This window comes from Barbatula barbatula (genome assembly GCF_947034865.1).
Source record: "Barbatula barbatula genome assembly, chromosome: 22".
NCBI classification, from domain to species: Eukaryota; Metazoa; Chordata; class Actinopteri; order Cypriniformes; family Nemacheilidae; genus Barbatula; species Barbatula barbatula.
The window spans coordinates 5900798-5911833 of record NC_136785.1 but is presented as its reverse complement, the minus strand read 5'-3'; the positions used below and the strand labels follow the sequence as shown (position 1 = coordinate 5911833).

Sequence of the window (11036 nt, the reverse complement as noted above, 5' to 3'; positions counted from 1 at the left end):
ACTTATACAGATGACACATTTTATATTCATCGATCTTGTATTCATATTACTCCCCAGACAAAATGCTGCAATAAATGTAGTCAACGAAGTAATCAGTATACACAATCTGCTAATTTATTTAGCTAAATGTATGCAAATATAGTTGCTGTTGTCTGTCCCACTAAAATCCATTCAAATAGGATGACAGCGCGGTTTCTTTTTGGAACTATTGAGCGCTCCTTGAACCACGTGACCACATGGCGGCGAGATCGAGTGTCGTAGCTCAGTATTTCAGCGGCTCTTGTTATTCCCATTAAAACTAACTAAGTACATCACTTTGTTCCAAGTGTAGGAGTGTCAGAGCAGTTTGTCACATGTCCTTAAAATGTTTCAATAGGCCAAAATAATGGTTTGTTATTTTCTAGAATTAAAGTTGACAAGTGGTATCAAAGGGTGTACCTTAAAATTAATAAAAATATCGGCTAATATTTGAAACCCTTTTCAACAATATATTGTATTATAAGTAAGAGAGCATAGGATTACCATCTCCCATTGGCAATTAATCCTATTAATGGGAATAATGTTGGCGGTTATTTAGAGAACTCTACAAATAAAGGCACACCCAAAAATGAAAATTCGGACTTCATTTACTTGCCCTCAAGTTGTTCCAAACCTGTATACAGTTGTTTATTCTGTTGAACACAAATACAAATATTTGGAAGAATGTTCTGGTACATCATTCACTACCAATGTCGAACTATTGTATACGTTTTATTTTAATCACAAAATTAGACATTTTGAAGAATTTAGGAAAGCAAACTGTTCTGGGACACCTTTGACAACCATTTTAATTTGTCCCACTATTGTAGTCAATGATTTCCCTGACCATCCTTCCAAATATATTTCTTTATGTTCAACAGAACAAAGTAGTTTATACAGATTTGGAACAACTTGATGGTGAGTAAATGTAATTTATACAGATTTGGAACAATTTGACGGTGAGTAAATGATAGCAGATTAAACATTTTTGGGTGAACTGTCCCTAAACTAAAGATTACTAAATGAATGGTTTAACTACTTCAAGTGTTCTGCTTCAAATGTTTAAACATTTGGCAGAATAAGTACCCTGGTAACTAATTTCTAATAAATAATGTAATTATTAATACTCTGACTGAAAATCATGCATTTATTTTTCTTGGTAGATTTCTTGGAAGCTGTATTGTTCCCAGCAGGCTGGATTCGATCCCTTTTCTTCTTGACATACAGTCTGTTTTCCAGGCATCATTAAGATAAAAAGATTGTATTTGTACAAAAAGATAAAGCTACTCACTTCACTGTTTCACTGATGAAAAAGAGGCATGGACTTACAAATAAGACTAACCTGGACCCTGAGTCTGCAACGATATTGTACCACAGGCATAGATAAAAAGATATGAAAGAGCTAAATTTGTTTTGCAGAAAGAGCGTTGTCAGGGTGATGTGACATGATGGCTTCTATGATGCATGTTTATAAGTCAAATTAGAGTCAAATGTGATTCTTCCCGGTTCTAAGTTGGACTCATACAAGCTGTAATGCAAATAAACACTGATATTTAAAACATGGGATCGTTCACACAATAATGAAAAAAACCTTGTTTCATTTTAACCCTGTATGACATTTTTTCCTACAGAACACAAATAAGATATTACAAAGAATGTTGGAAACCATCATTCCACCATTTCATTCCAATGTAAGAACACATGACCATTGAGACTTTTCTCAAAATATCTATATTTACATTTAGTCATTTAGCAGATGCTTTTATCCAAAGCGACTTACAAAGAGTTCAGGGAGCAATAAGCGACGTGTCATAAAAGAGCAGTAGCACGCTAGGTCCTAATTTCTTCTATCTATCTATATCTTCTATGCAGAGAGAAAAAGTAGCTCGTTCAGCATCTCATTGGAAGATATAGACAGACTTTATATTTTCTGTAAATATATTGTCTGAAAAGCTACTTAAATAACTTTTATTAAAATACATAAAACAAGAATGTTGCCTTGTCTTAGCATTTGAAAATTGACATTATGCGATATGTAATATAAACGTTGCGCCTATAATTGTTGTTTTATAGAGATGGCCAGTTCTGATTTATAAGCAAAGAGCTGAATTGTTTACCAGTTACTGCAGTTCATGAGAAGAGTCAGATCTTTCCATAAGATTACACATAAGCATGGTTTGTTTAAATGTACCATCGTGTACTCTGCGTGAAGCAGTGGGGTGACAGTTTCATGGTAAACATATTAACACAAGATAAGGCATATAACAAATCTCCAGTATCCAGACAGATCTGGGAGGGACACCATTCCAAAACATACTGTGTGTGCCATCAGAGGAAACAGTCAGCTAGGATCTGTACACAAAACGCTCCCTTTGTCACCTGAGCATGGCTGTTTATTCAGAAAACCATCCCCTTGTTTGAGTTTCACAGAATGTGGAATGTAGTTGCTAACAACTCTTTCCGTATCCAGTCTATGTTTGGCATCAGCCCTCAGGCTGTGAGCCAAATGTTTGCCTTTTATGGTTCTGTAAAAAAGCAAATGTACAACTTTGGCTTGTCAAGCAGATGAAAAGACGAGCCGGCCCTTATTAATACAGTCAGATTCACACGTTCAGGCATTTAAGCTATGTTTTTATAAGTTCAACTATTTGAGCAAAATAATAAACATATACTATAACTTAATATACCCCATTTGAAGTTAAACAACAATAAACTCTAAAAAAACTTTTTAGTTTGTCCATACCTGAAACTACAAACTTGAGGGAAAAAATGAATGCGAGCAGTGTCTGCCACCTTGTGTTTTTTCTATCTCATTGCGTGCTAGTGTTTTGTCAATTGTCCTTTATGTAGACTCACTAGGAAACAACTAGAAATTATTAAGTAAACCTTATGCATTCATAATGATATTAAATAAAGTTGATTTAGTCATTTTTCTCCATACACCCTCAATACGAATCAATAGTTTTATTAGAAATAACATGAACTGTTTAGAAGTAGAAAGAGTACACATTTGATTGTTTAGGGTGTATTTCAATGTGGATTTTATGGTGTTCTGTTAGTTTCAATTCACTGGCATCCCAACAACAACAGAAGAACTCAACACATTACCAGCAGAGACCACAGAGACTATTATGGTTTTCAATAAAACCATTTTCTATGATAACCATTAAATCCATTAGTAATTATTTCTTGAACCTTTAATTATTTTTGACGTTTGTTTGTTCCTTATGAGACACAGAAAATATGTCATCCATGTGGTGGGTGCCTGGTTGTGTCTCGAACCCGACTGAGATACCTATCTAGATAGGTAATCTTTGCGTCGTAAGACAGATGTTGGTTTATTACAACACGGACTCTAGTACAGAAAAGGCACAATCGATTAAAACATGGTATCGTCTGCTCAACTGACTCAGAACACGACTGGGATGCCGTAAACGGCAGTCTAGGTAGACAGCTGAGTTGAGGTTTGAAACGCAGCCTTTGGTCAGTGTCAATATCACATGTATCCGTTCTGTTCTCAGCGCATGTGAAGTGGATCTCAAGCACACAGTTGAGAAAGCATAACGTTACAGATCCGCTTCGAACTACTTCGTCTTCAACCTTGAGATCCGTGACTACTTTTTTTAAGTATAACGTTAGTGGGAACTTAGTATATTTCGTTTAAAATAGTTAAAAAAATAAAATGACTGAACAATCAGCGCTGCTTCTGCGAAAACAGCTAGCAGGTAGGTGGCTAACAGTTAGCATGAAGCAATATCAGTATAGTACGCCGACAGTGTTTATTCACACTGTCGGCTCTTTAAAAAAACGACATGATGTGTAATGCTTCTGATCGTGTCAGTGTTATATTTATATATAAACTTATGGGCTTCGTATTTCCAGTAGTAAAGTAGTTAGGTCAGTATGCTTTGCTAGCAAGCATACTAGCTGAATAAGTTTGTGATGTATATGTTCATTACAACCAGCTTTGGCCTTCAGTTGAAGAAATCATGTGTTCACTGTTTAAACATATATGCCAATAATTCAGTTTCGATTTATTTTATTTTATAATACGAGTAATAAATTAATTGCATTTATAGATGGTTAAAGAAACAGTCGACACGTGTTTGTTAGAAATGGACAATTCATTGATCTGGCAGATACCGACACATGCTTTGGTGTTGGCGTCTCATTTAACAAATTTAAAGGACATCAGTACATGACGTCATGTTTATTCCTGTGCTTTTTCTTTGTGACCCTACAGAGCTCAATAAAAACCCAGTTGAAGGGTTTTCTGCTGGTCTGATTGATGATGAAGATATTTATCAGTGGGAAGTTGTTGTGATCGGCCCCCAAGACACACTATTGTAAGCACCAATCTTGTTAACAACACAGCTAAACAGATCCAACAAGTAGGTACTAACACTGCCAAACTAACACTCCTTCCTTTGCAGTGAGGGTGGATTTTTTAAGGCACATCTCAATTTCCCTCATGATTACCCACTCCGGCCTCCCAAGATGAAGTTTATTACAGAGATTTGGCATCCTAATGGTGAGTGCATGTGTCATTTTATTAAGGGGACACGGTTATATGCTGCGTGCTTGTACTGATGTTATTCTTGATCTCTGTAGTTGCAAAGAATGGCGACGTGTGTATTTCCATCCTTCATGAGCCCGGAGAGGACAAATTTGGCTACGAAAAACCAGAGGAAAGGTGGCTGCCCATCCACACCGTAGAGACCATTATGATTAGTGTCATCTCCATGTTAGCCGACCCCAACAGTGACTCGCCGGCAAATGTGGATGCTGCTGTAAGTCCACGGTTTTGCGCTGCTGATTCGCAATATTAATTTGCTTGAATTTAAGGGCTATTCTGTGTTTGCCTTGCAGAAAGAGTGGAGAGAAGATCCCAACGGTGAGTTCAAGAGGAAGGTCGCTCGCTGCGTGAGAAAAAGCCAAGAGATGGCATTCGACTAAAGGCCCCAGCGCTGTTACGTTTGTTAGTTTATTCATATGCTGTGGTACCAGTTCCCGTCTGCATATCATAAAGTCAAACAATTTCCCGATTTCTGTGTTGATTTTAAAACTCATTAAAAGCTCATATCAACCTATTAGGTTTAACCGGTGTGTCTGAAAAACATTTTGTGTGGCAATGCAAGTCAAATTCTATCAATCATCTCCCCCCAGATGAGTCCGTTGTAAACTTTCGGACGGACAGTTTTCACTTTTTGACAGATTTCTCACCGTTAAGGAAGTTTAAAGCAACGCCACCACAGATTATATTTTTCCTCTGAATGTGCAAGGCATAGCACGTTTTGTCATTATCAACCCCCTCATCCTCTAGTGTTTCAGAATTATTTATTATATTAATTATGATGAAATGTATTGCATGACATTTGTGTTTTGACTCGCTTTTTTATCTGCCACTGAGCCATCAATTTTGAACAAAGTCTTTTATGCAATTCTGGAGTGTTTTGTGTGCATCTATGGTACCAGTAGAGGTTGATGGTCAGAGCCTATACTGATTTCCCTCCTCACTGACATGTCAAGACAGCCCCTCTCCCTTCAAAACAATACCACAGGGGTCATCTCTATCTCTGCTGCCTTAAGTTGTTGTCCTCAGAAAGGAAAATTGTATTAAGTGATGTCAAGTCTCAATGTCTATCACGTTTTTGAGCTTGAATCCGCTTTTGGACAAACCAAAAAGTTCGATTTTGCTTGAGAGACAGAGAATATTTTTTGTATAGAGCTCAAAGGCTGTATTTTTTGTGTATGTAAATATGATGTATTGTACCATAGCTATAGGAGTCGATTTGTTTGTTCCCATCACACTTAGCTTCATGTTTCTTTTCACTCTTCTGTTCTCAAAAGCCACATCATGTAATTGCTCATTAAAATGTAGCAGTTGTCTTAAGAATCTAATGTTTGTCCTCCCTTTGTCTCATCTGTCTTAAGTCATGCAACAAAGCAGTTACCTCAATAACTTTCAGCGGTGCATACAATTCTTAGTGACATGACTTTCTAATATATTTGTTTGGTGTTGTACTAATGCAATTGTACATTTACTGTTTAAAAGAAACAATACTGAGCAATAAGTTGAAGTTCTACCCTTTCAATCTCACATTAGTCACATTTTGATTTGAACTCCCTTTTTTTGTATGGTCCGTGGCAGCAAATGGATTTTTGAGCATTGTATGTAGAGGAATGTCACATTTCTTTGTGCAGCAATCACATGCTCAACAGGTTCAGATAAATAAAAACATTACTATGGTCCTTACTCTCTAAGTGTTTTAGTAGTTTTCATTCACTGACCAGAGACACTTTCTCTCTTTAATGGATTTTATTTGATCAGCTCCTGTTTAACATGACAGGCCAGAAATCAAACATACTTGATATCACCAGTAAAAAATGTATCTTTACAGAATCGGAATATACGCATTTTGAAAAAGAAAAAAACAGACATTAAAGACTCCATTCACACACAAGTACCAAGAGAGATCCTGAGTTGATTATTACTGGCCAGGTGCAGAAAGACTTTTGTTCATGAACTGTTTCTTTACAAAGCACACCCACCACTGAAAAAGAAATACAACAAAATTATAAGATTTCTCATTTCTTTTGATGTTGAAGAGAAATATGACAATATTTCATGCTGCTTTACCTTGCTTGGTTTGTCTGTCTGAGGGTCAAACACACGGTCACACAATCTTAGTCCCGTCTCCTGTCTGATCTGTTGCAGGTAAGCCCTCATTGTTTCTGCCCAGGAAAAAAGTCATCAACAATCCGCGTTGCGAAGCGAAATTAGTTTTATTTTTGTTTGTTTATAAAATGTCAGATTTGTTTAATGCAACTGTAAAACATGGCTGTTCACATTCAGAAGTTGTATTGATGCTTTCTTTTCCCTAAAATAATGTGCAATATATGTTGGTTATATCATTTCTTTCATATATTTTAAAACAATTAAAGTTTATTTCAGAAAAAAGAAATATTGTATGGAAATATTGCATTATTTAGCATGCTATCGCATTTTCCCTCAATATCGCACAGCCCTTGTGTGAATCAACCTGAACTTATAACGTTTTGAAATGATTGTTACGTACCTTCCTCCTGTTTGTTGGAGGGTTTAAGATACATTGCATTCAGAGGGAAGCCAGGCTCTCCTGGGATGGGAAAGTTGGTGATTCCCAGCGTGTACATCTCTTTCTCTCCCTGTCCTTTTGAACTACACTATAAATATACATTTATAAGGGCATTATTTTAAAAGATCACTTTTAAAGGATTAATCTAAGCAAAACACCTGTGCCTGAAAACTATGACTCAAGGAACACACTTATATTCTGCAACATTTACCTTTTGCAGCTTCTTGAGGCATTCAGAGATGTAAAGAGTTGTGTAGATCAAAGTACGGTCAGCCTCATTCTGAAATGTATATTTCAATCAAAAAGCAATAAAAGTCCACATTTTATATTCAAATTAACCCGGCTAAACAGCATTGTATATGCGTAAATGTCTCCAGTGCTGAAAACAACTTCAATTTAACTAGATAACCAGGCAGCAATAGATTCAAATGGAATGCGTGTTAGGGCACGCAAGTACATTTCGTTTGCCTCCTTCACGCTCCCTGCACAGCCTGCCATCCCTTACCTTAATTTCATAGTTCTTGAAGAAAACATTGGCTTTGAAGTAGTAGATGGCCTCTTCAACAATATCTGTGTCTTTAGCTAAACGTGGAAACAGGAAGAAAGAGCTGTTGATTCAAAATGTACTTTGTTGACCATTTAAGGAAGAATTCACTCACATCCTAAATCTTACAGTACATGCAGATTACAATCAAACCAAAAACTAATTAAAGCAAAAATAAAACGCATGTCTCTTACTTTCTTTAGGAGCAGGACCCTTAAACTGCGTTTTGAGGGGCAGTAAAGCCATATTTCCCACCAATTTGGTGTCTGCATCCATCAGGCTTGAGTGGTAGGCCTGAAAAGATCGGAAAATTTGATGCAAAGAAAAAAGAGAGAGAACAATGTAGTATGATGTGTGTTATACATGACATTTGCTTTTAATCGCATTACTGTACTGAATGCAGATGTGTGACAGTGAATGCAGTTGTTTGCATCATGAAGAGATACATCGTTGCTGTAACATATTTTTGATACACACCCGTATATTTTTAGCACTAATGCATGATGAATTTAAACATAATAACGTAAATATTTGAGAATAAAACATGTTACGTGTCGGAAAACGAGTAAGATTATGTATAGGTTAGCTACATTGCTAATAACGGGAAATCGCTTTCCTGGTTCGTTTCCGTTCTGAAATGTGACACAACGAACTGCATTAAAACCATATAAACACGTTCATCATTTAGACAGTTGATTCTTAAGTTTTCCTACCGGCATCTTTGTAAAGTATGTCCCAAATTTGGCAGGCAAAACGTATGTCACCACTACTAGCCGTCGCTTCCGCTGACCCACCCTTCACCGAAGCAGGAAGTTTCTACGTTGAAGATTCCAGCGCTACATACGGATATAACCAATAGGGGTCGCTAAAGGCACATATCTTTGACATTTCTATCGATGTTTGTAATATCATTCGATTTTAAATATTTTTCCAAGTAAAATGCTGTCTCGGTAACTTGCTCCTAGTTGCATATAACCATAACATGATCACTGATCAAATAAATAAAAATTAGAAACAAAACCACACAGATTTGTTACATTAATATTTTACTGCAAAAATAAATATACAATTCTAAAAAAAGAATATTGTTTATAAAACATGACGGAGACAGGACAGGTTAGGGTTGCATTCTTCATATAATCACATTACAGAAGGGACAAAACATTTTTGAGATACATAAATCTTTGAATGATCATCAGTTCCTGAATCAGACCAGCGAAACACATGCTCACACGGTTTGGCTTCAGAATATACAATGTCCACTTGCTTAAGAATCTGATGTGCCTTGAAAGAACTCATCAAAGTTTGTGTTACTGGGTTCCTCATCGACTTCCTGGAGACAAATAAAATAAAAGAATGTAAAATGTTACAAGTGTTGTAATTGGACCTTCATCTGGGACATGTTTATTTGCAACCGGATATCACTGATCACTTTTGCTTTTCAACAAATAAACACCAGTTTACGGTTAGGCAGTAAGCTTCTTTACATACCTTGGGCTCTTTAAACTCTAGATCTTCGCCATATTGTATAGAGAAGTCTATGTGCTGTAAGACGATGTTGATTCCCTCCTCATCAGTCCGATCAAAGGGCAGAAAACGGACCATACTGTAGTCATCAATCTGAAAATGAAAAACAGCATTTTAACTCTTTTGTTAGATTATTTACTGTATTATTTACTGTTCGTAGGCTTTGGAACTTGTAAACTTACCAAACCACATATGGCCTTGGTTAATTTCCTAAATTTCTTGCTTCGTAAACCTACGGAGTTGTCCTCCATCATGGAGTACATATCTGGGTCCAGATATCTGTGAATAAAGCATACAATATAACATCTAAGAGGTATAGGTTGTCTTGTGCTAGACTCAGAAACATACTTCTCTATTTCCTTCTTTGCCTTTGGACTGAGCAGATCCATCTTGGTCATAATGTTGACTTGTGGTATTTCTAGCGTCACCATAGCACTCAAGGCAGCCATAACTCCAGAAATAAACTAGATTATGAATTGAAACAAATAACCAATTGAGCACTTCAATTATTTATGATTTACGCATGTGAAACAGACACAGCATGTGGTCAATTTACCTTGAATGTCTCCACCATGAACTGTGAGTCAACCAAGAAGACACCACACACACGAAATTCCCATTGCTGTAGCTGTTCCACAATCTGTCTCATAACAGGCAGATGAGTATACAGCTCAATCTGACCTACAATCAAAAGATCACAATTAACATAAAAAACGTGTCAGTTCTCCCTCATTACATTCAACAGTAGGACAGCTGAATCATTATAAGGCTGTATAGCTTCTTACCAGGGCAGTCAAATAGTATGTAGTCATCCTCCACATGACCAAGACTCTCTTCCAGCCAGTCAAAGTTGTTGGCGAAGTACTCCATGCAAAATACCAGTCCTCCGTTAGGGCCGAATCTCAGGGAATCATCCTCCATAACGTCATCGACCTGAATAAGTTCTCGAATATCTGCGTTTAAAAATGAATCACCGAAAATTACAGGAGACTAGGGGGTTCTGTGCCACACTTTCTTTAAACACCAAGCATCAATGCTTGTAACATTAAAGAACAATACATTTATCTACTAGTAGATCATTGAGTGTATTTTATGAATGTACTGTACAATACATCCACTGTATACATGTATCCTCACCTGCCATGACAGGGTAGTTAAAATGCTCTGCAGCTGGATCCAGATTCACCACCTGTACAGATCTGTTGATGGCCTGGCAATGATCTATCATGGTGGCACAGTACGTACTCTGTGAAAACAAGAAATGACAGATAACTACCAATACCAAAGAAGGGTAAATTAATATCAACTGAAATGTCATTTTTATTTAGGTTTACGATTGATCAGAGCAGGGTCTTACTAACATATTAGTCTAACTTCGTACAGTACTAATTTTACCTTTCCACTTCCGGCAGGACCCATCACCAACTGTGCATATCGAGGCATTGTCACTTTTGGGGTTCAAACAACACAAGATGTAAAATCGTTTTATATTACAACGAAAACGTTACATGTATTATGTTCTTAAAGCAGTATCTACAGCCTACAGCAGCCATGCTTCTTTTACGGTCGGCTACGGAAGCCCGCTGAGGTCAAAAAGATTAAAAGTCACGCAATGCGATTAACGTTACAGGACAGGTCGACTGTCACTTCGGCAAACGCTTCAACATGAAGAAACAATTTATTGAGAACGGCGATAAAAGTGATCTGTACCGCAATACTTCATGCTTGCCGTCACGGTAAGATTAAAAAGATATCGAGAATCGCATGAGAAACGTTATAAATATATATTTTTAAATCGCAATGAAAATGTAGTAATCCATATCTGATCT

At 36.9% G+C, this 11036-nt stretch overlaps 3 protein-coding genes across 3 annotated transcripts; 1 reads left to right on the top strand and 2 right to left on the bottom strand.

Moving 5' to 3' along the window:
* Positions 1–3238: 3238 nt before the first annotated feature.
* On the top strand, positions 3239–6325 carry ube2g1b (ubiquitin-conjugating enzyme E2G 1b). Its single transcript, XM_079486847.1, has 5 exons — positions 3239–3743; positions 4262–4364; positions 4452–4549; positions 4630–4808; positions 4888–6325. Exons 1-5 carry the CDS (start codon positions 3701–3703, stop codon positions 4972–4974), a joined length of 510 nt encoding a protein of 169 aa, XP_079342973.1. The 5' UTR covers positions 3239–3700; the 3' UTR covers positions 4975–6325.
* Positions 6326–6329: 4 nt separating this feature from the next.
* On the bottom strand, positions 6330–8503 carry arpc3 (actin related protein 2/3 complex, subunit 3). Its single transcript, XM_079486846.1, has 7 exons — positions 8394–8503; positions 7875–7974; positions 7642–7718; positions 7348–7416; positions 7098–7224; positions 6659–6753; positions 6330–6572 (listed from the first exon to the last, which is right to left on the bottom strand). The coding sequence occupies exons 1-7, from the start codon at positions 8397–8399 to the stop codon at positions 6510–6512; spliced, it is 537 nt and encodes a 178-aa protein (XP_079342972.1). The 5' UTR covers positions 8400–8503; the 3' UTR covers positions 6330–6509.
* Positions 8500–10860, bottom strand: gpn3 (GPN-loop GTPase 3). Its single transcript, XM_079486845.1, has 8 exons — positions 10603–10860; positions 10345–10453; positions 9993–10160; positions 9764–9888; positions 9556–9671; positions 9390–9486; positions 9172–9300; positions 8500–9013 (listed from the first exon to the last, which is right to left on the bottom strand). Exons 1-8 carry the CDS (start codon positions 10648–10650, stop codon positions 8948–8950), a joined length of 858 nt encoding a protein of 285 aa, XP_079342971.1. The 5' UTR covers positions 10651–10860; the 3' UTR covers positions 8500–8947.
* Positions 10861–11036: the final 176 nt, after the last annotated feature.

Coding starts and splice junctions, on each gene's coding strand:
- ube2g1b (XM_079486847.1), top strand. CDS start 3,701: ATGACTGAACAATCAGCGCTGCTTCTGCGAAAACAGCTAGCAG. Junction 4,550..4,629: donor AGAGATTTGGCATCCTAATG/GTGAGTGCATGT, acceptor TGATCTCTGTAG/TTGCAAAGAATGGCGACGTG. Junction 4,809..4,887: donor CGGCAAATGTGGATGCTGCT/GTAAGTCCACGG, acceptor TTTGCCTTGCAG/AAAGAGTGGAGAGAAGATCC.
- arpc3 (XM_079486846.1), bottom strand. Junction 7,417..7,641: donor TCAAGAACTATGAAATTAAG/GTAAGGGATGGC, acceptor TATACATTTCAG/AATGAGGCTGACCGTACTTT. Junction 6,754..7,097: donor CTCCAACAAACAGGAGGAAG/GTACGTAACAAT, acceptor TTTCCTGGGCAG/AAACAATGAGGGCTTACCTG.
- gpn3 (XM_079486845.1), bottom strand. CDS start 10,650: ATGCCTCGATATGCACAGTTGGTGATGGGTCCTGCCGGAAGTGGAAAG. Junction 9,487..9,555: donor GCAAAGAAGGAAATAGAGAA/GTATGTTTCTGA, acceptor CTTTATTCACAG/ATATCTGGACCCAGATATGT. Junction 9,301..9,389: donor CCAAGGCCATATGTGGTTTG/GTAAGTTTACAA, acceptor TTTCATTTTCAG/ATTGATGACTACAGTATGGT.